The 25,898-nt window shown below is 42.7% G+C and overlaps 1 protein-coding gene across 1 annotated transcript in view; it reads right to left on the reverse strand.

The window, feature by feature from the left end:
* LOC120030413 (polypeptide N-acetylgalactosaminyltransferase 10-like) overlaps positions 1-24,741 on the reverse strand; it is a 114,067-nt gene extending 89,326 nt beyond the window's left edge. Inside the window, exon 1 of the mRNA XM_038975811.1 lies at positions 24,343-24,741. Coding sequence (XP_038831739.1) covers positions 24,343-24,501 — 159 coding nt within the window. The 5' untranslated portion in view covers positions 24,502-24,741. The remainder of the gene's footprint in view (positions 1-24,342) is intronic.
* Between the last annotated feature and the right edge of the window lie 1,157 nt (positions 24,742-25,898).

The following is a 25,898-nucleotide window of genomic DNA, read 5'->3' on the forward strand; positions in this document are numbered from 1 at the left end:
AATTGGCACAAAAACCAATTAAAACGCTCAGTCAAAGTATTTCACTACAAATCCTCATTTCAAAAGCTCTGAATTTCTCACTGTGCATCTGATGATCCTTCTGCTGCTGTATGTTGAGATTTACTTTATCCTTACAGACACAAAGCAAGCTGAGAAAATCATCTCTGACAGACAGGTAACCTTATTATTCACCAGCTTAGACTCGCTGCCACACTTCCTGTACTGAGCCAGGCGCCGAGATCAAGCCTCAGTTCAAGAGAGCTGCTCTCAAAATGTCACGGTGAGAGCCTTTCCCCTCTGCACTGACGAGGACCGACGAGTCCATCTGTGCAGATCCTGCTAAGAGGAAGCAAGATTGTGCCGCCCCATTTCCTTTTGATTAAAATTTCAACACACGGAGCTATGATATTCCGCTGGGGCTTTGCTGCTCTAACAAGACCTTGGGAAACAAGACAAGGAGCTTCGGAAAACTTTTCTCTGCGTGTGTCGGTGTTTCTAGTGACAGAAGAGAAATGAGAAGAGAGAGCAAGCGGGGGGGTAGACAGATGAATAGGGAGAGAAAGAGAGAGGGGATAGGGAATAACAGAGAGCTGAAAGGAGCGATAAGATTGAAGGAGAGAGAGAGAAAGAGTGTGTATGTGGGGGGTAGACAGAAGAATAGGGCAAGAAAGAGAGGGGATAGGGAATAACAGAAAGCTGAAAGAAGCTATACGATCGTAGCCGATAGACAGAAAGAGAGAGAATGGTTGGATCTTTTATTAGTGATGTGGGGGAGGAATCGATAGTTGCATATCGCAATATTTTTTGATGACATTATTATAGTCGATACTTTGACTCCAAGTATCAACTTATAAAAAATAAAATACAAATTGGATGTAGCTGCGCCAAAACTCCAGTATTTTTTCATCCTATAGCTTGTTCAGTCTTTTTAAATAGCGAGCTACCATGTTATCAGCACTTTTATTTCCATGACTGATCAAAACATCTCTGCAGCAGACATAGTGAGCAATATGTTGGGAACATCAAATCACCATATCGAATCATGAGAATCGCAATACATATTGTATCGGCACCTAAGTATAGTGATATTGTATCATGAGGTCCCTGTCAATTCCCAGCCTTACCTCCTATTCCATCTTAAGGCATCCGCATGTATAACAGTATAGCTTCCGTCCCTCTCCTCGCCCCAACCTGGACTCGAACCAGGGACCCTCTGCACACAGACAACAATCACCCCCAAAGCATCATTACCTATCGCTCCAAAAAAGCAGCGGACCTTGCAGAGCAAGGGGAACAACTACTTCAAGGTCTCAGAGCGAGTGACGTCACCAATTGAAACACTATTAGCGCACACCCTGCTAACTAGCTAGCCATTTCACACCGGTTACACATGCTTCCCTTTTTGTCATTTTTTGTTTTGTTTCGGCTGTTCATGCACACATTTTTTCCTCAAGGCAAAGTTTAGTTAGTAGCCCAAGCCCCTTTGTCGATGATTGGTCAACAGTAGGGATTCTTCAAATAACTGTCATTCAACGAGAGACTAATCGTTTTCATTTTTATATATCACTTAAGAAATACTGCACCAAACATCTTAATTATATGCAAAATTGTGTGACTAAGACCTCCTCGGCAAGAATTGTCAAAATTAATGACAGATTTGAGTTACCTTAGATTAATTCTGACTATATTGAGACTGGCTATGGCATCTCAAAATGGACAAAGTGCTATTGCTGCTTTTTTCTTGTTTTTCAAACGAAGGTCTTTTAAGGGAGTATGCAAGCACTAGAGCTGGGACGATAAACCGAAAATGCTTGACACCGACCATACCGATCACTTATAGCAGGCATTTTGCTGATATTGTTCATTACAATAAGTTGCCTATACTAGAGAAATGTGAAGTTTGAAATGAAATACGTTTGCAAATATGGTTGATTGATGGTTGTAGCCATCAATTGTCCCATTAACAAACTATTAGTAGTTTAAAGGATAAAAAATATAAAAATTAATTCGGGCAATTTATCATCACAACATACATTTTTGTCCATATGGCCCAGCTCTATCAAGCACACTCGTTGTCTATCAAGCACACTCGTTTGGTTCGGCTAGGCGCCAGCCGAACCGAAGCATGTTGACGCCTTTACTCGGTGTCAGCTGAACAAAATAGAGCTCCACTATGGACCTACAAGAAGAAAACAAACACGCCAGCAATGGCATATTCATATCCAGAAAAGCTGTTGTAACCACTAAATGAAACCGACAATTACATTAACCCAACAAAATTAAATCGGATCTTCTTTTTTCACAGACACATTAGTCATACGACCATCCGTGCTATGGCCCAGACTTACTGTACAAACATCCTTTCCACCGCTGATCAGAGTGATACCCACTACCTTCATCATCAACACCATCAGATGGCTCCACACTGGCTGAAACTAATTTCACCAGAGGCTCTTTTCCGCTCCATCGGTATTCAGGGCACGACACAAACACACTAATAGTGCAACGCTTAGACGCATCTCTTGTTTTGTCTCGCGGATGCACCGAGTCTTTAAGTGACGGCCCACAAAGCATCTGCAATCAAGCACAAATTTGGCAGAGGTGAAAAAATATTATCCCATTTTAACCAAATGAGTGATCATTAACTTCAATGTACTCTAAATCAGGTCTGCTAATCTGATGGCTGTACCTAGTAAGTCGTCTGTGTGAAAGGGCGGAAGTATGTATATGAAAGTGTGTGTGTCGACTGCACCCTGTCATTAAATGAGAAAATGGTAAGGCAGCAGCAGCGATGGCCTATAACTTGCAACAAGCAAATAACATTTGAGGGCTGAAATAACTAGCAAAACAAATGGCCGGTCAGTCAGACAGACGGACAGAAAGGCTTCGTGGCATGACATGGTATGGCTGGATGCCAGAGGCTGCTCTCTGGATGAGCGCCAGAAAGCTGGTCCCAGTGACCTCAGCCAGGTCTGTAAATGGAGGGATTTGAAGATTATGGAGAGCCCTCTCTGAATCACGATCACTCCCTAAACTCATTTCCATCCAGCTCTGGTCCATCGTTAATCTCACAAACACCAGATTATGTATGGCATTGAGGAGGGCTGGGATTGATGTTGCATCCTCCTCTGCTTGAGTTCTCATTATACAACCTAATATTTCAGAGTTCCAGATTTTGGATGTGCGACACAGTCTAGCCTAATACACACATGCCAACGCAGACGCACACACTTTAGCTCTGTGTCTGCTCTGGGTATCCTGCTTCTTCTGGTTACTCTATCAGATAATGTGATGCATGGCATGGGACTGGCGTTACTGGCTTTCCTATCGATGTCCAAACAAACACACAAGCCAGAAGGATGAGGACTAAGCCTTGAGCTTAGCTAAAGGGGTATACATCTAAGGAGAGTACAGAACTATGTTCAGATGGAGCTCGGAGAGCTGGACCTCCGTAGTCTTTAATAAAATGTGCAAAACTGCAGAAGACACTAAAATTGGACAACAGACGTGGTCACTTAACTGAATAACTCTCTATATCTAATGCCTGTCAAACAAAGCTACTGCCCAACCAACTCCTGTTTGTTTGAGACACCTTCATGATTGGCAAAGCAAGTCCCCCAAAATAGAGCTTTGTCCTCGGCCCAAAGTGGGTCATGGGTCTTTACCCAGAGTTCAAGGTATTGTACACACATCCACGATTCCACAACATATCAAAGGCACTATTTCTGTATTTTCTGTCAATTTGTACTAAACCAATTTACATCTAGCAGGTGAAGCGCAAAAGTCTAGAGAAGACCTGCAGTGGTGTAAACTTTGCAAACATTTTCTGTGAGAATCTGAACAGTGTGTTGGAATTGGTCTTCAACCTGAGTTCTGAAGAAAATAATGTTGAAGGACACCACAAATGTGTCAATCACAATTCAAAAACAAGTACAGGAAATATGCCTCAGGTTTTAGAACTTTTTATACATCAAAACAAGGTTCTGACATTAAGCATTAGCTTGCACAATGGAACTAAAAGCTAGCACAGTGGAACTAAAAGCTATTTGGCAACCTTGAATGGAAATTCAATCATTATGCAGAGGTTTTCAATGCAATAATGACTTTTGTTGAGTTCTGGCCCTGCATGCAAGGATGATGGGTAAGTATCTGGTATAAAACACTTGCCTATCCTTGAGTTGGAATCAAATCTATTATGTAGTGGAAGAACCAGGCTAGCATCCCAATAACTAAAACTAGGGCGATATGGGCAACAACAAAAAATTAACATATGGTTGATTGACATTATATCTTGATTTTTTAAAATGTCTCTAAATAAGCTTTGTTGCACAATTAAAAATATTAAATTCACTGCATTTCAAGCTGACAGCAATAATCTAATGAATTCAGTGTTGTGAAATTATACCTAGGCTAAATAGAAGCCTTCCAAAACATAAGACCCACTAATAATTGTAATTATTTTATCAAAATAGTTTATTAACCTGCTTTTTTGGCATTTAAGTCGATGAAAATGCCATTTTTGTTACAAATTTAACCAGAACCATGCATAATCCAGATTCACTAATAATGACTAACTAATTTTCATTATAGAAAATTAAACGGAAATTTAACAAAAATGTCTAATTCATCATCTCCAGCACCATCCCAACATCAGCATGTGAAAATGGCCCGTTTCTATGTTTTGAGGTAAAAAAGATAGAAGTGTTCCCAATGACACCAACCAATTATATAAATTAGGGCTTACACCATTTAGTCGGCTGTTTGGTCGACAAAGATCTCTTTAGTCGGCCAGTAGCAACAAAAAAAGAGAAGACACCCGTCTGATTAACGCCTGTCTGCGTGGACTGATCCCTTGTGGAGGCCATGGGGACGGAACAGTCAATCAGTCTAAGACAGGCTTCCGAGTGGCGCAGCGGTTTAAGGCACTGCATCTCAGTGCTAGAAGTGTCACTACAGACACCCTGGTTTAACTGGCCGTAATTGGGAGTCCCATATGGCGGCGCACAATTGGCCCAGCGCCGTCCGGGTATGGCTAGGGTAGGCAGTCATTGTAAATAAGAATTTGTTCTGACTTGCCTAGTTAAATAAAAGTTACACACACACTGACCAAAAAGTTATTTTGTTGGCATTTACATATGTCCCCATTACCAGTAAAAACAATCAAAACCTACTTTTTTCACTTACTTGCTGTGCTGTTTCGTTGTTCATTTGTTCAGCCGTTTCATTCTCAACTAGGATTTCTATGGAAAGCCGGTAGGGTCTTTGCGTGTCAAAAAAATATACTATTTAACACTATTTGACGTGTCAAATAAGCTTGTTGGCCAATCAGGACCTGAACATGACTCCTCGTCACATAATAATTGAACAGGTTCATACATTTTTTTACGGAATTATTACACATTGATTACACTATCACTGATATTTGATATGTAACAACAATTCATCGATACGTATGCTATGATGCTGGTAAAGTTGTCTCGCGCACCTACAGTGCCAGTCATAAAAAAAGCTAGCTAGCTCATGGATGCAAACAATGTTCTTCCCCAAAAACATAGGAAAACGACAATCTGTTTCAGTAGCTATAGTTCGCTAGCTAACTATATAGCTCACTGTCATCATCTAAAATAACCCTAATTCAAAAGACAGTTATTATTTGATTGGTGATCAGACCCATCTGTGACGCTAGCCACAATAACGATTAGCCACAATAGTGGACTTTGCGGTTAGCCTTCAAAATAAAAGTATGGCATTTGCATCACCGTCAATGACATACTTTTATTTTGAAGACAAATCGCAAAGTCCACTATTGTGGCTAATCCTTATTGTGGCTAGCTTCACAACACATAACCCGGTGCGGCGAAGCCTCACTAGCCAGATGAAGCTAGCTGGCTGCTTATAACGTTAGCTTTGGGCAACAGGGTTAAGTTGCTGGCAAGCTATTTATTTTTATGACCTGAAGTTCAATAGGCGAACAACAAGTGGCAACCTAGCTAATACTTACTCACAAGGATTCCTAAATCATTGCTAAGAATAATGAAAATGACTGCAGGTTCTACTGGTCATTATTTTCAGGCTGGTTGTATTGGTGCTAGCTAGGTACCAAGCTAAAGCTAGCTACCCCAGAAGTTGGGGTCGAAAAAATTTATGCTTTATTACCAACGCGGTATTGTAAACACATTGTTCGTGGCCGGTGTTTGCAGACTTTTTTTGTACAGCTTTGACAGTGCTACTGTACCTTTTTGACACAAAGACACAAACGGCATTCCATAGTATGTATGTTGTGAAGCTAATAGCAGTGACGCTATTAGTGTGTAACTCCGGTAGGGCAACATCTGAAAAAAAAAGCGCACTTGGTAGTGTGTATCGGTGCTCGACCAGTCGAAAGCCAACATCACCCACGACAGAGAACGGTTGATTGTCAAGGGCAATGAATTCCATTATCTTGGCGTTAATGGATTTTGCCTTTGAGTTGTCTCGCTGAAATGTTCTTACTGTTTCAAATGACTGCTCGACTTGTTGACTGCTCGATGCACACAGCTGACATTGTGGACTAGCTGAGGAATGCTGTGTTGCACAGAGCGCAACATTTTACGTGGAGTCATTACATCATGTATCTACGTTATATACATCTGAAGCCAGAAGTTTACATACACTTAGGTTGGAGTCGTTAAAACTCATTTTTCAACCACTCGACAAATTTCAAGGCCTACCTTCAAAATCAGTGCCTCTTTGCATGACATCCAGGGAAAATCAAAAGAAAATCAGCCAAGACCTCAGACCTCCACAAGTCTGGTACATCCTTGGGAGCAATTTCCAAATGCCTGAAGGTACCACATTCATCTATACAAACAATAGTACCGCTCATACCACTCAGGAAGGAGATGCGTTCTGTCTCCTAGAGATGAACGTACTTTGGTGCGAAAAGTGCAAATCAATCCCAGAACAGCAGCAAAGGACCTTGTGAAGATGCTGGAGAAAAAACAGGTACAAAAGTATCTATATCCACAGTAAAACGAGTCTTATATTGACATAACCTGAAAGGCCGCTCAGCAAGGAAGAAGCCACTGCTCCAAAACCGCCATAAAAAAGCCAGACTACGGTTTGCAACTGCACATGGGGACAAAGATCGTACTTTTTGGAGAATTGTCCTCTGTTCAGATGAAACAAAAAAATAGAACTCTTTGGCCATAATGACCATCGTTATGTTAGGAGGAAAAAGGGGGAGGCTTGCAAGCTAAAGAACAACATCCCAACTGTGAAGCACGGGGGTGGCAGAATCATGTTGTGGGGGGTGCTTTGCTGCAGAAGGACTGGTGCACTTCACAAAATAGATGGCATCATGAGGCAGGAAAAGTATGAGGATATATTGAAGCAATATCTCCAGACATCAGTCAGCAAGTTAAAGCTTGGTCGCAAATGGGTCTTCCAAATGGACAATGAACCCAAGCATACTTCCAAAGTTGTGGCAAAATGGCTTAAGGACAACAAAGCCAAGGTTTTGGAGTGGCCATCACAATGCCCTGACCTCAATCCTATTGAAAATGTGTGGGCTGAACTGAAAAAGCATGTGTGAGCAAGGAGGCCTACAAACCTGACTCAGTTACACCAGCTCTGTCAGGAGGAATGGGCAAAAATTCACCCAATGTATTGTGGAAAGCTTGTGGAAGGCTACCCGAAACATTTGACACAAATTAAACAATTTAAAGGCAATGCTACAAATACTAATTGAGTGTATGTAAACTACTGACCCACTGTGAATGTGATGAAAGAAATAATAACGGAAATAAATCATTCTCTCTACTATTATTCTGACATTTCACATTCTTAAAATAAAGTGGTGATCCTCACTGACCTAAATCAGGGAATTTTTGCTAGGATTAAATGTCAGGAATTGTGAAAAACTGAGTTTAAATGTATTTGACTAAGGTTTATGTAAACGTGCAACTTCAACTGGAGGTATGCACGTCAGCTTTGACATCGGTTTTGCACATCGGGGAATTAAACTAGATGTTGGCATTTTTAGCTAATATCGTACAATTCCGATATGTTCTCCAATATATCGTGCATCCCTATTGCCCAGCCCTAATTAAAACCCTCACTGGGATGCATGGATTAGTAAATGAATGGAGTTGCTCAGCCAGATCCCTGGGGCTGAGAGGAAAAGTGTTATTGGATTGTCTTTTTTTGGAAGATAACTTATTACCAGAGGCCTGATAAAAGAACTGTCCATGCATTCACAATGAGGTAGAGAATCAGAGGACAGTTGGTCAATACTTGTTTTTCCGTTTCCATTACACCTGCTGGGTGAGCCCTGCTTTCAAACATGAAGCCGGATCATACGCAGTCTAGCCAGCCCCTACTGAGATACAAATCAGCTGCTTCCCCTCCCCAGGTTCAGGGACAAAGAAACCGACCAGGGAAGTCTGCACTCTGCAGATCACCTCCCTGGTAGTTAACGCGATATAAAACCCTGCCAACACAGTATGTGCACTGCACTCGCTTCCTGAAGTTAACAAGATCTTCAGCTACAGTACTCTCTCAGTGTGTGGCACAGTGAACTTTTGGCCCAAAGTGAGGTCAGTCCAGCTCAGCCCAGAGGACAGTGACCGGAGGGAGAGAGGTTGTTCCAAGTCTAGTAGCTTATATTCCATAGGCAGGGGCCTACAGTGAGGCACATAGGTCCTTTCATCCTAGCAAGGCTCCCAAGTAGGAGTCATTACGCATGCCCGCCCTTGCTGGGCTGTGTCTACAGAGTAACACAGCCAGAATGGGGCAGCTGCCACAGCCAGACCTTCCACAGGCCCTCTCGGTCTCTTTCTCACTCTGCTCTAGTCTGTTGAAAGTCAGAATAGGAGTTGGAGGAGTTGTTGCCACCATACTCCTGAAGGCAAGTCAAATACTTAAATACATTAAGACACACACAGACTTGCAGGGAGGTGTTGTGGAGGTGGTCCACTAAGCTCATGAAAAACTCCCAAGAATAACATCAAGAATGGTTCCAGATGGGTAAAGAGGGTGGAATCAATATATTTCTTAATTATGCTTTAAGATACAAATGTCAAATATATGTCAACAAGCCTTCCCTCAAAAAGGACCCTTTATGGATTACATTTTGTGAAAAATCCCCCAAAATATGGTCTGCACAATTGGCCCAGCATCTTCCGGGTTAGGGGAGGGTTTGGCCAGCCGGGATGTCCTTGTCCCATTGCACTCTAGCGACTCCTTGCGGCGGGCCGGGCGCATGCACGCTGACATCAGTCGCCAGTTGTACAGTGTTCACTCCGACATATTGGTGCAGCTGACTTCCAGGTTAAGCAAGCAGTGTGTCAAGAAGCAGTGCAGCTTGGCAGGGTAGCGTTTCAGAGGACGCATGGCTCTCGACCTTCGCCTCTCCCGAGTCCATACGTGAGTTGCAGCGATGGGACTATAACTACCAATTGAATATCACAAAATTGGGGGAGAAAAAGGGAGAAAAGTACACCAAATGTTTTTTTTAAATAACAGGACTGTTGACCTGAACTGCCCTAAGGGTTTGGAAGTCAATTGAAAAACAAAGTTCTTTCTACTGTACTTACGCAGGTTCCAATTCCTATTACCTCACATATAGGTTTAACTACATGTTTATGTATCATTAGAGTAATTATTCAGCTTCACACTGACAGCTACGCCTGCTGTCAGTCAGTATCATCCTGGCCAGATCAGAATGTCTCGCTCCTCTCAACTCTCTTCTCCCATCTCTGCTGCAATCCACTGCCCAGTCCGGCTGACTCAGACAGCACAGCAGGACCTGGGCTCTGTGCAAATGGCTGCCTGTTACGATCATTTGACCGCCAGTTTTGTTTCTGTACACGCATGCAGAATAAAAACAGATAAGTGAACCATAAACCCACACAGCTGTCCCCCTCATATCATCTCCTCCTAAGGATATCCCAAAATGACATTATTTGGCAACCAGCCTCTCCACTATCTCTATCATACGAAGGAGGCCACTTCAGAATAGGACACTGAGTAGGGTATGGGGGGAGAATGGACTTCCAGCATTATCATTCAATAGAAATATTGACCAGCTATAACCTCTGAACTTCGATCCTGTGCTCACCAGAAGTCTCATCAAAATGTCTTGCTACATGCCTGTTTTCCATGACCATAGACTTGGAGAAGACTTATTTATCTAGGTCTGGTCATTAGGCCAATGACAACTGGAAGGCCTACTCATCCTCTGCCCAGACCACCATGTTGCCAGGTCAAGAAAGAATTACAATGTGAGTGACATGGTGCAGTCAGTGTCTTGGGCACAGCCATAACTTAGAGCTCTGCTGGCACTGGCATGATCAGAGTACTCCCTGGCACCACCCCAATCCCATCGGAGACAAGTGCTGTTCAAATAAGCGTCTTATCATCATCATGTCTGGAGGAGAGGCAGAAGGTTAATAAAAGTAGAGAAATATGGTAGAACATTAACTGCTGATGCAAGGTAATACCAGCTATAAGTGCAGTCAGTATCCCCCTACCCAGTACCCTCTGTGCCCTGTCATTTCACAGCTTCCTTCATGCACATCAGCACAAGGGTCTGGCTAAAAAGCCATTTCAGTCCACTCTCCTCCAGGTAATCAATGTCTCACTGGGTCTTAATCCTCCTGAAGTTCCCCTCGTGATGGACCATCACAGGTTTGCCACCGCCGTGCAGGAAAGGCCAGCCTACAGCAGGTCACTCATAATGGCGCAATCAATGAGCAGTTTGGTTAAGAGGAAACCAACGGTCGGCTCACTAGGCAAGGGAGTTTTTATGACTCTGCAGGAAAGCACTTACCTGTGTCTCTGAAACGGCAAAGTGGACAGAAATCATAATACATGAATGATTTAAAAATTCTGTATGTTGAAGAACTGATTTGTTTGATTAATATCAAAAGTAGTGCTTTCAAAAAAGTTGCCAACTTCGAACTCATCCAGCAACTGCACAATTTCATAGACTATTTTCCTCATTAACATGCACGATATTGTTTTGGATTTCAGTCAAGCAAGCACTGAATAACAGAGAGTGAGAGAGCGAGAGAGACTACCAGCGACAGAGAGAGAAAGAGAGAGAGACTACCAGCGACAGAGAGACTACCAGTGACAGAGAGAGAAAGAGAGAGAGCCTACCAGCGACAGAGAGAGCCTACCAGCGACAGAGATAGAGAGAGAGAGCCTACCAGCGACAGAGATAGAGAGAGAGAGCCTACCAGCGACAGAGATAGAGAGAGAGAGCCTACCAGCGACAGAGATAGAGAGAGAGAGCCTACCAGCGACAGAGATAGAGAGAGAAAGAGCCTACCAGCGACAGAGATAGAGAGAGAGAGAGCCTACCAGCGACAGAGATAGAGAGAGAGCCTACCAGCGACAGAGAGAGAAAGAGAGAGAGACTACCAGCGACAGAGAGACTACCAGTGACAGAGAGAGAAAGAGAGAGAGAGAGCCTACCAGCGACAGAGAGAGCCTACCAGCGACAGAGATAGAGAGAGAGAGCCTACCAGCGACAGAGATAGAGAGAGAGACTACCAGCGACAGAGAGAGAAAGAGAGAGAGCCTACCAGCGACAGAGAGACTACCAGTGACAGAGAGAGAAAGAGAGAGAGAGAGCCTACCAGCGACAGAGAGAGCCTACCAGCGACAGAGATAGAGAGAGAGAGCCTACCAGCGACAGAGATAGAGAGAGAGAGCCTACCAGCGACAGAGATAGAGAGAGAGAGCCTACCAGCGACAGAGATAGAGAGAGAGAGCCTACCAGCGACAGAGATAGAGAGAGAGAGCCTACCAGCGACAGAGATAGAGAGAGAGAGAGCCTACCAGCGACAGAGATAGAGAGAGAGAGAGCCTACCAGCGACAGAGATAGAGAGAGAGAGAGCCTACCAGCGACAGAGATAGAGAGAGAGAGAGCCTACCAGCGACAGAGATAGAGAGAGAGAGAGCCTACCAGCGACAGAGAGAGAGAGAGAGCCTACCAGCGACAGAGAGAGAGCGAGAGCCTACCAGCGACAGAGAGAGAGCGAGAGCCTACCAGCGACAGAGAGAGAGCGAGAGCCTACCAGCGACAGAGAGAGAGCGAGAGCCTACCAGCGACAGAGAGAGAGAGAGAGCCTACCAGCGACAGAGAGAGAGAGAGAGCCTACCAGCGACAGAGAGAGAGAGAGAGCCTACCAGCGACAGAGAGAGAGAGAGCCTACCAGCGACAGAGAGAGAGAGCCTACCAGCGAGAGAGAGAGAGAGAGACTACCAGCGACAGAGAGAGAAAGAGAGAGAGAGAGCCTACCAGCGACAGAGAGAGCCTACCAGCGACAGAGATAGAGAGAGAGCCTACCAGCGACAGAGATAGAGAGAGAGAGCCTACCAGCGACAGAGATAGAGAGAGAGAGCCTACCAGCGACAGAGATAGAGAGAGAGAGACTACCAGCGACAGAGATAGAGAGAGAGAGACTACCAGCGACAGAGATAGAGAGAGAGAGCCTACCAGCGACAGAGAGAGACTACCAGCGACAGAGAGAGAGAGAGACTACCAGCGACAGAGAGAGAGAGAGACTACCAGCGACAGAGAGAGAGACTACCAGCGACAGAGAGAGACTACCAGCGACAGAGAGAGACTACCAGCGACAGAGAGAGAGACTACCAGCGACAGAGAGAGAGACTACCAGCGACAGAGAGAGAGACTACCAGCGACAGAGAGAGAGACTACCAGCGACAGGGAGAGAGACTACCAGCGACAGGGAGAGAGAGAGAGAGACTACCAGCGACAGAGAGAGAGAGAGAGACTACCAGCGACAGAGAGAGAGAGACTACCAGCGATATACTCCTCTCCTCGCTGTGCCTTCGTGGTAATAAAAAGGTCAAAAGTTAAATGATTTAGCAGATTAAAAAAAAAAAAGATGTCCTCCAGTGACTGAAATATAAAAATGGGAAAACAGAAATGTGTGAAATAAGGAATCAAAACACAGCTTTGCCGCCCGCCGGAGGTTTGCAGAGAAGCCGTGGTCTAATGGAGCAAGAAATGCAGGAATTCTGACAAAGACAGCATCTCAATCTTCAAACAGCTGTTCTGAACTGCTGGTTCAGTGTCTGTGAAAGTGCTTTAAGAATAGGATTGCCTCTTAAATTCTTCCTCTGAAGTGCTAGAAGAAGACATTTGCCTCTATGATTTAGAAGTATTTGAGAAAAGTCAAAGGGTGAATCCCAAATCACTCCCTTCCCCTTGGAACTCCATGTGCACTTCTGCCATATGTACAAGTGTCCCAAAGCTGGGGGAGTGAAAACTGAGGGTGTAGGGTAGGCTTGGCCGGTATACCGTATACTGGGGTATTTGGAAATAGCCACGGGATGGTTTTTCAATACCGTCAAAACTATTTCTTTGAAGTTTTTCCAATAAATGTTATATTTGTAGCTACTTTTTAAATTAATACTTGCAGTCAATTTGTGCAATGCATTAGGAGATAAAGCACATTCTTCATTCACCCTTCACATTAGAAGCTTATAGTTCCACAGGAAGGTTGAGCCAGTCACGTGTTCCTTTGTAAATAGCACAAAGGGTGAAAGCGGGAGCTGGTGAGTCCAGATGTGTATGGGTGGGTCGCGTTTGATATTGAAAGTCGTTTTTTTTTGCTTCAATAGAGAAATCAGCGACGTGCAACTTTGTTTCCCTTCACAGAAAATTGGGGCTGACCCCATTTAGTCAACTGGTCGATTGTTCGGTCGATATGCTGTTGGTCGACCAAGATTTAAGTCGAAAACTAGCTAAAATATATATATTTTTAAATCGTGGTGTATAAAACACCTTTCTGATTCGCGCCAGTCTGAGTGGACTGATCGATTGTGGAGGCGACACAGTCCATCAGTTTAAGACAGGCTACTGAAATTTTATGGTTACATTATGTAAGACCAACAAAATAAAAAAATATTATTTTATAACAAATGCGCTTTCTCCCGTGTTGGTCAGTGATCACTGTCCATGATTCTGAAACATCAGTGCGCTGTTGAATTGGCACCTTTTCCTAGACCATGTTGCTATGTGCATAATAGCAAAGTTAACCAGCATATTGGTGTTGAGAAGAATGCGGTGGAGGCAGCAGTGGAGTTAAGAGAATACAGCCCTTGCCTTAATTGTCTAAGAAAAGTGAAGAAACCAACTTAATTAGGTCTATAAATCAATAGCCTAACTATTAAATGTGCCTGGCTTTATAAATCATATATATACACACACAAACACACAAAAATGTGCAGTTGTCACAACACCACAGATGTCTCAAGTTGAGGGGGCGTGCAATTGGTATGTTGACTGCAGGAATGTCCACCAGAGCTGTTGCCAGAAAATTGAAATGTTAATTTCTCTACCATTTTACTTTTTTTATTTTTATTAACTAGTAGGCAAGTCAGCCGCCTCCAACGCCATTTTAGAGAATTTGGTACTACGTCCAACCGGCATCACAACCGCAGACCACGTGTAACCATTCCAGCCCAGTGGTAGGCCTGGCTCACCAGTGGGTGGGCCCATGCCCTCCCATGGCTGCAACCCTGCCCAGTCATGTGAAATTTATAGATGATGTCCTAATGAAATTATTTGAAATTGACCGATTTCCTTAGATGAACTGTAATGCAGTAAAATATTTGAAATAGTTGCATTTTGCATTCAAAATTATGCCTACAGCCAGTGCATTTAACCAAGTAGACAACCACAGTCACATATTGCATAACTGGAATTATTTTTAATGCTTACTGAACAAACACAATAGCCTACATATTTCTGCGTGCAAAAATGAGTACGGGACAGGACGGGAGTGATTTTAAAATCGGGAAGGGACAGTAAAGTTCCAGGGTTGTGGGATCAGCACAGAACAGGATTTTTTTTGTTGACAGGACAGGAATTAATTTTCACTCCTGTGTCAACCTCTAGTGTGAGAGTTGTTTGGTTAGTGAGGTTTCTGTTTTGCGCATGTGATTGCAGAGTTGGCTAAACAAAATGTCCACTGGATCGATGCAAATAATCATGATATTCTGCCAGGTAGGCTACTTTGTGGTTAACATTTAATTGAGAACGTTTTAGGGAAAGCCTGTCCATCTCTACCAAAATAACGTTATCATTAGCATAATTGCTACCGGCAACACAAAGTGTCAACATATGCTTTGTCTGTGCGGTGTGTGCGTAGGCTGAGGGGAATGCCGTTTCATAAAGTTACAGAAAAATACAAAATCACTGATACTTTGTTGAATTTTTTTATTATTATTGTTGATTTCCGTTTTAATGTCTGGATTCCGTCTGCAACACGGATTCTTAGGGCCCTACCTGCATGGGACTAATTTCTTTATCACGCTCGCTCCCGCTGACTTCTTGTCCCACCTGCTCCCGCAAAGACTGGTCCCGTACCCGACTGCAGTCCTGCAATCTTATTTTATGTGTATGTGACACAGCTCGCTTTTCAGCCCTGGTGCCAGCAAATTCTCCACCCTAGTCAGGATCAAAAGTTGCTCAAATTGCCTAAGAATTAGGTTAAAATACCAGAGATCCTCAACTGGCCCAATATAAAAACTCCTTTTTCAGGACCCCGTCTTTCAAAGAAAATGTGTAAAAATCCAAATAACTTCACAGATCTTCATTATAAAGGGTTTAAACACTGTTTCCCATGCTTGTTCAATGAACCATAAACAAATAATGAACATGCACCTGTGGAATGGTCATTAAGACACTAACAGCTTACAGACCGTAGGCAATTAAGGTCACAGTTATGAAAACTTAGGACAATAAAGAGGCCTTTCTACTGACTCGCCAAAAGAAAGATGGCCAGGGTCCCTGCTCATCCGCATGAACGTGCCTTAGGCATGCTGCAAGGAGGCATGAAGACTGCAGATGTGGCCAGTGCAATAAATTGCAATGTCCGTACTGCGAGACGCCTAAGACAGCGCTACAGGGAGACAGGACGGACTGCTGATCTTCCTCGCAGTGGCAGACCATGTGTAACACCTGCACAGGATCGGTACATCCGAACATCACACCTGCGGGACAGGTACAGGAAGGCAACAACAACTGCCCGAGTTATACCTGGAACGCACAATCCCTCCGTCAGTGCTCAGACTGTCCACAATAGGCTGAGAGAGGCTGGACTGAGGGCTTGTAGGCCTGTTGTCTGGTGAGGACCTGCTTTACAACACAAGCAACGTCATCTATGGGCACAAACCCACCGTCGCTGGACCAGACAGGACTGGCAAAAAGTGCTCTTCAATGACGAGTCGCGGTTTTGTCTCACCAGGGGTGATGGTCAGATTTGGGTTTATCGTCGAAGGAATGAGCGTTACACCGAGGCCTGTACTCTGGAGCAGGATCGATTTGGAGGTAGAGGGTCTGTCATGGTCTGGGGCGGTGTGTTACAGCATCATCGGACTGAGCTTGTTGTCATTGCAGGCAATCTCAACGCTGTGCGTTACAGGGAAGACAACCTCCGCCCTCATGTGGTACCCTTCCTGCAGGCTCATTCTGACATGACAATGCCACCAGCCATACTGCTCGTTCTGTGAGCGATTTCCTACAAGACAGGAATGTCAGTGTTCTGCCACGGCCAGCGAAGAGCCCGGATCTCAATCCCATTGAGCACGTCTGGGATCTGTTGGATCGGAGGGTGAGGGCTAGGGCCATTCCCCCCAGAAATGTCCGGGAACTTGCAGGTGCCTTGGTGGAAGAGTGGGGTAATATCTCACTGCAAGACCTGGCAAATCTGGTGCAGTCCATGAGGAGGAGATGCACTGCAGTACTTAATGCAGCTGGTGGCCACACCAGATACTGACTTACCTTTGATTTTGACACCCCCCTTTGTTCTGGGACACATTATTCCATTTCTGTTAGTCACATGTCTGTGGATCTTGTTCAGTTTATGTCTCTGTTGTTGAATCTTGTTATGTTCATACAAATATTTACACATGTTAAGTTTGCTAAAAATAAAACGCAGTTGACAGTGAGAGGACATTTCTTTTTTTGCTGAGTTTATTAGGCTACATCAACCAATAGGGTAGACGTAGTTTAAAAGAACACAGTTAGGGGGAAATATAGGAGAGTGGACACTTACTTGACTTAAGCTAAATTTTGCATAACTTTTAGGTGCAAGGCAATTTGCAAACAGAGTAAAATACATGTGTTATCAATACTTATTTCCAGTCAATGTCAGAGTAAACTATTGCCTATCATATTTTGGAAGTTAAAGATAACTGTGCTGTGCTTCTCAGCCCATATAGCCTATTTCTACAGGCTATTTAACAGAGACCACACATACATCCAATTGATCTTGTACACCCAACAAAAGAGAAAATTAGGCTACTGAACATGAGCACAACTCCTGTCCTTTGTTTGCTGAAGCGCGAAGGCCCACCTGAAGATGTGCTGTGATTTGTTGATTCAACTCATTACAACTATTTTTTTTTTTTTTATCATCTTTGCAGTGGTTGCAACTATTGAGCAGCAGTGGACCACAGCTAAATTAATAGGGGAAATACTGACAATCCCAGGCAGCCATTGTGAGTCTACCAGGGTTAGAGGTTCCAAGTCCATTTTATTCATTCTATTTCTATGTGTGCTGCTGGAGCAGGGAGGGGGGCATTACCTAGGAAACCACAGACTTTGCTACAACACCTTGGTTGTTTCAGCAAGGAGCAACAGTTTCATCACGTTAAGAGTCCATGTTACCTCAGAAATGGACTCAACCACAGGAATGCCCAGCCGTCCCATCTTCAGTCAGCTGTTTGTTCCACACAACAAAACAATACATATATATATATATTTTTTTTTTTACAGTTAAGACAGTTATTTTATTTTAATGACGGTCTTCATCCATACCCGTCAGTTACACGATTATACGGTAATTGTGCCAGCCTTAAACTCAAGTTTCACTGCTGAAGAGTGAATCAGAGTAGGCCTCCAACAAGAACCAAACATCACTGATATCAAATGGTTGATAAAATATATTTTATCAGCTGAGAAATGCCCTTAGTGCATCCTTACAGATACACATCAAGATGACTAGGGATGCTGGTGATTCCTTGTCTAACAACACATGCAGTATATGCAGTGTAGGAGACAAATGTGATAGCGCAACACCAGACCCTGCATAAAAAGTAACTCTACAATAATACAAAAACACCACAACATTCACTGCCTTCATTTCATTATTTTACCAGGCAAGTTGATGGAGTCCACATTTTTCATCATCATAACCCATGGCTGCACATTTCCTGCACCTGCCTCTCATTTGGCCCCTTGTTCTTAGCAGGGCTGAGGAGCTCGCCGAGGCATACAGAGTAGGCAGCAGCAGGCGCACAGCCTCCGCCAGCAGCGGTCAACGCTCGCCTTGTCTGGGAAATGACGGGAGGAAACGCTTTACAACAAAGTGAACAAACATCTCTGCCTTTACTCCAAAAGGTATTTTCCTCCCCGCCATAATGTGTAATGTATGAGCCTTTAACGAGTGACTCCGCTCTCACTGCATCCAACTTGCTCCCTCCAATCTTCTAATCTTCCAAGGTCTTAACACATTCAAAACAAAATAACATTTCAGATTCTGTGAATGTACTGCCTGAGGTTGCTGTGTTAACATTTTACCTCGGCTAACATCAACTTCTAAAGGTTGCGGGGGGGGGGGGGGGGGTCGTCCTTACTGGAGACAGTGACTGTGCATAGGATAATGAATCATAACACAGTTTAAACTGTCTATTTTCCACACCACTCATATAGGTTAGTTTTTCCATCATCTCCCTGGTTCAAAGTTGCATTCTCTCAGAAGAAACACTGCTCTATTCAACAGGGATGCAAACTGGTGAGGGTCCAAAAAGGTGTTGAAATGTGCATATACTTTTCATATTTTCAGAGAATAACAAGTACATAATACATATTTGAACAATGTTTATTGTAGGCTGGCATTGCTTAATTCATTGAGTGGGTCGAATTTAATCCAGAAGTGTATTGTGCCGTATCCCAACGTGTCGCTGTACTCATGAGCGGCATGATTTTCCATGTCCGAAGCGGGCCTATAGGTCTATTTGTTTGGCAAGAGAGCCATGCATAGCAGCATCTCACTTTACACTGTATTTTGGGTCGCCATTCGCCTTTTGTTTACGGTGTTTGCTTCCTGTTAATGTAACTAGCCTAAATATAGATTGTGTCATGCCTTTATCGAGCTGATATATTGTTTACTTGGCCTACTTGTTGCCGCAGTTTTGGTCTGTTTGCATTAATTTGTTTGAATTTGCAGAAGTGTCAATATTCTAAGCCAAACTGCTATTCAGTATTTTTGTTGCATGCATGAATAACTAGGTTACTACTTTCAGCATTTAGTTTGCATTATCTTGGTAAGACAGCTGTAATAGGTGAATTACCCTATCAATCTTGTAGCCTATATTCATTACCAAAACAGCCTTGATTCAGTAACTTCAAAAGCACTCAATGGTCTCAGAGTCTCGGCATTTTAACTTTATGTTTTTTGTATAGCGTGATAAGCCAAATTCAATATAATTCCAATGCAAGAAACCCCAACAAAATGTGCCACCACACCAATTTCAACTGTCCTCTTAGTCACTTTATCCTAGTGCTGGGATGGAGAGAAGCAGACTAGTAGATTAATGGCTGGTTAGGGGATGTGGTTGGTTGCTCACAGCTGTCACACATGGTATTGGATGAAGCACTCATTCTGATATGACATATCTGACATCATGCTCTGAACTCGGATATTCTATTTGTAGGATGCATTCTGTGTTTAGTCATTAATTTCAATATGACGCTAACGTAGCTAGCTAACGTTAATTACTTTGTGTGTAATCATTTGTGCTACGAAACATACATGATACTATTATTTTCTTCTTGTCAACTATAACCACAGCATTATTTCAAACACAGGTTGGTTATCTCGAGTTATATTCCAAATTTCCCAGTCAGTCTGTTGCGTTGACAGAGTGATGACACAGCAGCCAGAAAATGTAACGTTAGTGATCACACAGTGGGAGAATCTCAATTGCGTACTCCTCGCATCCTCTACTCAAAACCCATTGGATGAGAAAGCCAGAGGTCCCTCCCCTCCTACCTCCTGGGTTTTGAGAAGGAGGCGAGGACAAAAGGAGTATGCAATTGAGATTCTCCCAGGGAGAAAATCTGTTCACGCTGTTCTTTTATAGCTCAACTGGTGACACACAGTCTGCTCACTGTCAGAGCCATCCCACTCCAAACATTTTTGATGAGACAGACACGTGGCAAAATGGCTTAAGGACAACAAAGTCAAGTTAAAGAAGTGGCCATCACAAAGCCCTGCCCTTAATCCCATAGAACATTTGTGGGCAGAACTTAAAAAGCGTGTGCGAGTAAGGAGGCCTACAAACCTGACTCAGTTACACCAGCTCTGTCAGGAGGAATGGGCCAAAATTCACCCAATTTATTGTGGGAAGCTACACAAAAGGTTTGACCCAAGTTAAACAATTTAAAGGCAATGCTAACAAATATTAATTGAGTATGTAAACTTCTGATCCTCTGGGAATGTGATGAAAGAAATAAAAGCTGAAAGAAATAATTATGTAACCCAAGGTTACTGCAGCCTTGAAATAATAGCATAAAACTTTTTCCCTCTCACTCACATTTCAGGAGAGTCAAATGGAGAATATTTCATTGAACCAGAGGCTAAACTCTTACTCACCCTTAATGTAATAAAATGGCACATCAGGACAAAGAGAAAAGGCCTCCAGGTCAACTAGACTCACTTTACTAAACCTAACACATGAGAGGAAGGGGGTCACAAAAAGTTCTGATTTGCATCACTTTCATTGTGAGGCAGGCGTGATTTACAACCACAGAATCTGAAGTACAGCAGAGCAGACGTACGGCCTATAGCCCGGGTACCAGACTTTCTGCACTAACTGGCTCTCAAACAATATACTGTACCCTCGGATAGGTAGCACTTTGGTGCCGGTCTTGTGATGCGCTCCATGGGCCGTGTTAACTCCTATTGAGCTCTAATACACACAGAAACAAGACAGGGCCTGGTGGCTGAATAACCTCCTGGACAAATTTAAAGGCTCATGCACACCACTAGCGTTTGCTGGCAGAGAGTCCTTAGCACATCTGAATGTAATTTGTGAAACGACTGTGCACCGATTTTACATGTAGAATTGCATGAATAATGTCAGCTGTTTCACACAAAAACCCAAATAACCCTGCAACAGGGCAAGAAAAACATTACCGTTCACCAAGCAGCAGGATATTATTCTGGCAGCACGATCACTGATATTTTTTCACTCAAAATAAGAGTCCCCCTGCAAAGACATGCTAAACTTTGGGAATATATGCAGTGCAACTGTTTTTTCCCAGCATTGCAACCACCTTTGAATTGTTTTATTATTATTTTTTTGGGGGGGGGAATCACTTGATGTATTTTATTTGGGATATTGTATTATTTATACCAGCATTTCTTTTGAAAGTTTAAACAAATACTGATATGTTGAACGCTATTGCATAGGCTATACTTACCGAAATACAATTTTAATAAAACATGTTTTTCAAATTACTCAATAGTCTGCTAAACTTAAATTGGTCTATTGTGCTGGGCAACAGGATTAATATAGACTGCTGGTGATTAGCTTGCTAGCGACTTCCAGACACAAATGACAGAACAGATCACTGACCATTTTACGCGCCTGAGCAGAGCCGGTAAGGCTGTTTTTATGTTATCTAGAGCGTTGGTGACTAACTGTGCTGCTGGCAACAATTTAATTAAGCTTTTTTAGCAATGTATTTCTGACACCAGCCATATTCAACGGGTATTGAGCATTTGTAAATTCGTCAGTTATTCTGCGCTCTGGCACACAGACAAGAGTGCTCTGAAATAGGAATAGATAGACGTAGCTGGTATATTCGCTCTGGCTATCGATAGTTGTTGCAGTGACATCATGAACATTCTATTGAAACGGTTACTTGCATAGTTAAGTCTTTTGCTTAGACATGTAGCTAACTAAACAAGTAGTGGCCCGCAAGTTTCCTGAAACAAATCACATCTGGCACCTCCAATAGGGCAAGACAAGAGTATTTGAAATCTAGAATTGAATTACATTTTATTTCACACTGGAAGCAAACAGGGTAAGCAACCCCCCCCCCCAAAAAATTAACAGTTTCAAAACAACAGTATATTAATTTACTGTTTTGGAATTAATATAACATGCAGGACTAAATGCATGTCTATAAGACAGTCTCCCTCCAAAACGATACATATTTGGTTAGCAGAAACCCTACTGAATATTTTACACCGCACTGTAGCGGAAACAGGTAGAAAAGTTCTATTCCATGTACAGTATATTTGTGTTTTGCATTGGGGGCTATCGAAGGGGTGGAGAACAAATTTGGTTAGTAGAGACCTAGCCCTTGATCATGATTCTCAGGTCCATTATATTACACATAAAAGTCATTGGACAAAGGCTTCTTCTGTACGGGTGTGTTTTGTTAAGAGTCACAACTCTCAGTCTGAACATTAGCACCCATCACTTGCTGTACAGTTTTGGAAGCATAAGGACCTTCTTTTTCATATCGACAAGAAATAATTTTCTAAAACCAAAAGTTTAAATTGATACACACCTTTATAGTGTTAGTGTTCCCACACAGCCATTCCTCCATGTTACAGTGAGTGTTTGCGTTAAACAGAGGCACCAACTGTGCTAAGTAGCTATCTAGTATGCTCCGAACACTAGTGTGTAAAGGAAGAAGGCCACCAGAATGTGTCACTGAAAAATACTGTCGGCAGCAACTGTGATAAAGCTGGTTAAAACAGTGTACAGTAAGTGTATATTTTTCCGTTATGAAATTATTTTGATGTGATATGAAAGTAAAGGGCTTTATGATTGTGTATCACAATTGACCTTTAGGAGTAATGGTAGGCTCCTTGAAAGTACATGCTGTGCTAGTAGAGACCCTACTGACTATTTCCTACCCAACTTTAACCTCTACGGGACCGGTGTGTGTCCCCCACGGGATGGTTGAGCTAACGTAGGCTAATGTGATTAGCATGAGGTTGTAAGTAACAAACAAAAAATTGCCCAGGAAATAGACTTGTGATATGGACAGAAAGCTTAAATTCTTGTTAATCTAACTGCACTGTCCAATTTACAGTAGTTTTTACAGTGAAAGAAAACCATGTTATTGTTTGAGGAGAGTGTACAATTATTCACCTGAAAAGTTATTACAAACCAATTAGGCACATTTGGGCAGTTTTGATACAATATTTTGAACAGCTATGCAATGGTTCATTGGATCAGTTTAAAACTTTGCACATTCACTGCTGCCCTCTAGAGGCCAAAATCTAAGTTGTGCCTGAGCTGTAATAATACATTATGGATTTTCTCTTGCATTTCAAAGACGGTACAAAAAAAAAATGTTTTTCTTTTACCAGCTCTAATGTGTTATATTCTCCTACATTAATTTCACATTTCCACAAACTTCAGTGTTTCCTTTCAAATGGTATCAATAATATGCATATCCTTGCTTCAGGTCCTGAGCTACAGCCAGTTAGATTTGGGTTACTTATTGCCTTTTCTTGAGGGCACAATAAGTGCCCATTGATTAAAATTAATCATCATCTTTTGAATGACTAATCCACAATGAAGTGTGGGCTTTTATTTTGAAGGTTTCCTCATTACCATACGAACGTGACATCATTTGTGCAGCCTGTAGAATACAAGTAAAAATAGCTTACAGAACCACGCAGAAATATATTCTTTCAAAACAGCATCTTTGTGCTGGGTCTCAACAACCAATGTGAACTACTGTCTGCTGCATATCACAACTTCCTTTCGTATAACGAACGTTAGACTTTGTAACTTGTAACACAGCTATTTCCTGACTGCTACGTGGCCTTTTCACAATCCACCAGCGTAGCTACCTGGCATTATCCTCCCACATTCTTCTGAAAAGCTCGACTTTGGCGACAACATGCCCCTTTTCCTAAAGAAGAGCTGTATTGGTAAAGTAGCGTAACTAGTTAGCTAGCAAACTAGCTAATGTCATTGAAAAGGAGGTGACAAGCAGTGTCACACGTAACGTTAGCAAGAACACATGAAGAAGTCATGTAGAAACTTGCTAGCCAATTGACAATTTAAGAACCTGCTGCCAAAAAGCCTCACATTGTCAACATGTTTAACAAGCTAGCTAACGTTAGACAGTTAATGTTGTCGCACAATTGCAGATATTTTACATGCGTGCAGCTAACTAGCTACGTACATTTCCAACGTGATCAGACAGTCAGTGACACCAAGTCAAGAAGTGTTTTCACTAACAGCGCGAGCCAGCCAAACCGTGTACTAGACAACCTTACCTGTATTTGAAGGATGCCACCCGGTCCCTCCACTATTTCTGGCGAGTTCTCAAAGACTCGGTCTCGATACAATGACCACAGACCAACGTTCGGCAGGAAAAGAAGAGCCGCTATAAGCAACCCTGCGAACTGCAGTAGACGTTTTTCTTTCCGCCTCATTTCTCCAGAATAAATGCGAGAAAAGCTGTCGACAGTGTATTCCCAGGCAGCTCCTTCCCAGTGGAAACAACTTTCACAAATTCACTCTGATCAAACGAACGATGTAGCTTATTGAGCTGCAGGCACTTCCGCTAGGGGGAGTTCATCAATATCCTGGTTGGGGGATCACAAAACGGAAGGAGACTTTTGCATTATTTGTAGTTAAAATGATGAGATTCCCTAAGAACACACCACTTCAATACAGCTACGAGTGGAAGTTACTTTTTCGTAGCAGGTTACGATAATGAAGTTAAAGACATGCTCCGGAATGTTGGCGACTAGTAACAAAGATGGTATATTATATTGACAAGATAGTCAAGTGACCGCTCTAACAATGGAAATACAAATATGGAAGGCAGGCGAGATCAGGTGGGACCATTCTAGCCAATGAAAGGGTAGATACGCATGATAACATACAATAGAGATAGATATAGAGGACTCCGAGCTACTATAGTCTGTTTGACAGCATGAGCGTTCTTCATTGGCTGATTGCTCCCAACTCATAGGAATCCCCACCCATTTGACTACTTTACAAGGGTGGAAGCTTTCAATGGCAACGTCCATGCTAAAACAGGTTATATCCATGAGTCCTCTATCTATCTCTATGACAACAGGCACAACTCAAATATAAAGTTGCCGAAATGCCACGTGCATCCACGTATGTCAGTGCATTTGTAACAACCTAACCATTACAAAACGTCTGTTTGATCAATCCTCACATAGCAAATTAGCTAAATTTGTTGACCACATTTGACACCTCTACAAAAATTCCGCCACGTGCATCCACGTATGTCAGTGCATTTGTAACAACCTAACCATTACAAAACGTCTGTTTGATCAATCCTCACATAGCAAATTAGCTAAATTTGTTGACCACATTTGACACCTCTACAAAAATTCCTAACTTTGTGGGTTTATTTTTGTGGACATTTTTCAGCTGAGTAAAACCTCTGCTTCGCCTCTTCCTCCCTGCTAGTAAGTAGGGAAAGGGTTAGCGAAAATGCTCTCCTAATCTGCTAGGAAAAGTCACTTCTGGTCAAACCTGTATCAAAGTGGTGTGTTTTTAGGGAGTCCCAATAATCAATATTTGAATTCCAACCGAACCATAACTGTGCAACAACACAATGATTATATTAAATCACCTACAGACCTGCAGAAATAAAAAATGACACTTACCCTGGCTCCTTTATGACATTAAAATGGAAGTCTTCACAAAGCTCCCTAACGGGATATTGGCAATGAAGCCCTTGGTCTACTTCCCCAGAGTCAGATAAACTTGTGGAATAATTTTTATGTATCTGTGTCCAGTATGAAGGAAGTTAGAGGTAGTTTCGAGATCAATGCTAACTAGCATTAGC

This window comes from Salvelinus namaycush, chromosome 3, assembly GCF_016432855.1.
Source record: "Salvelinus namaycush isolate Seneca chromosome 3, SaNama_1.0, whole genome shotgun sequence".
Taxonomy (NCBI): Eukaryota; Metazoa; Chordata; class Actinopteri; order Salmoniformes; family Salmonidae; genus Salvelinus; species Salvelinus namaycush.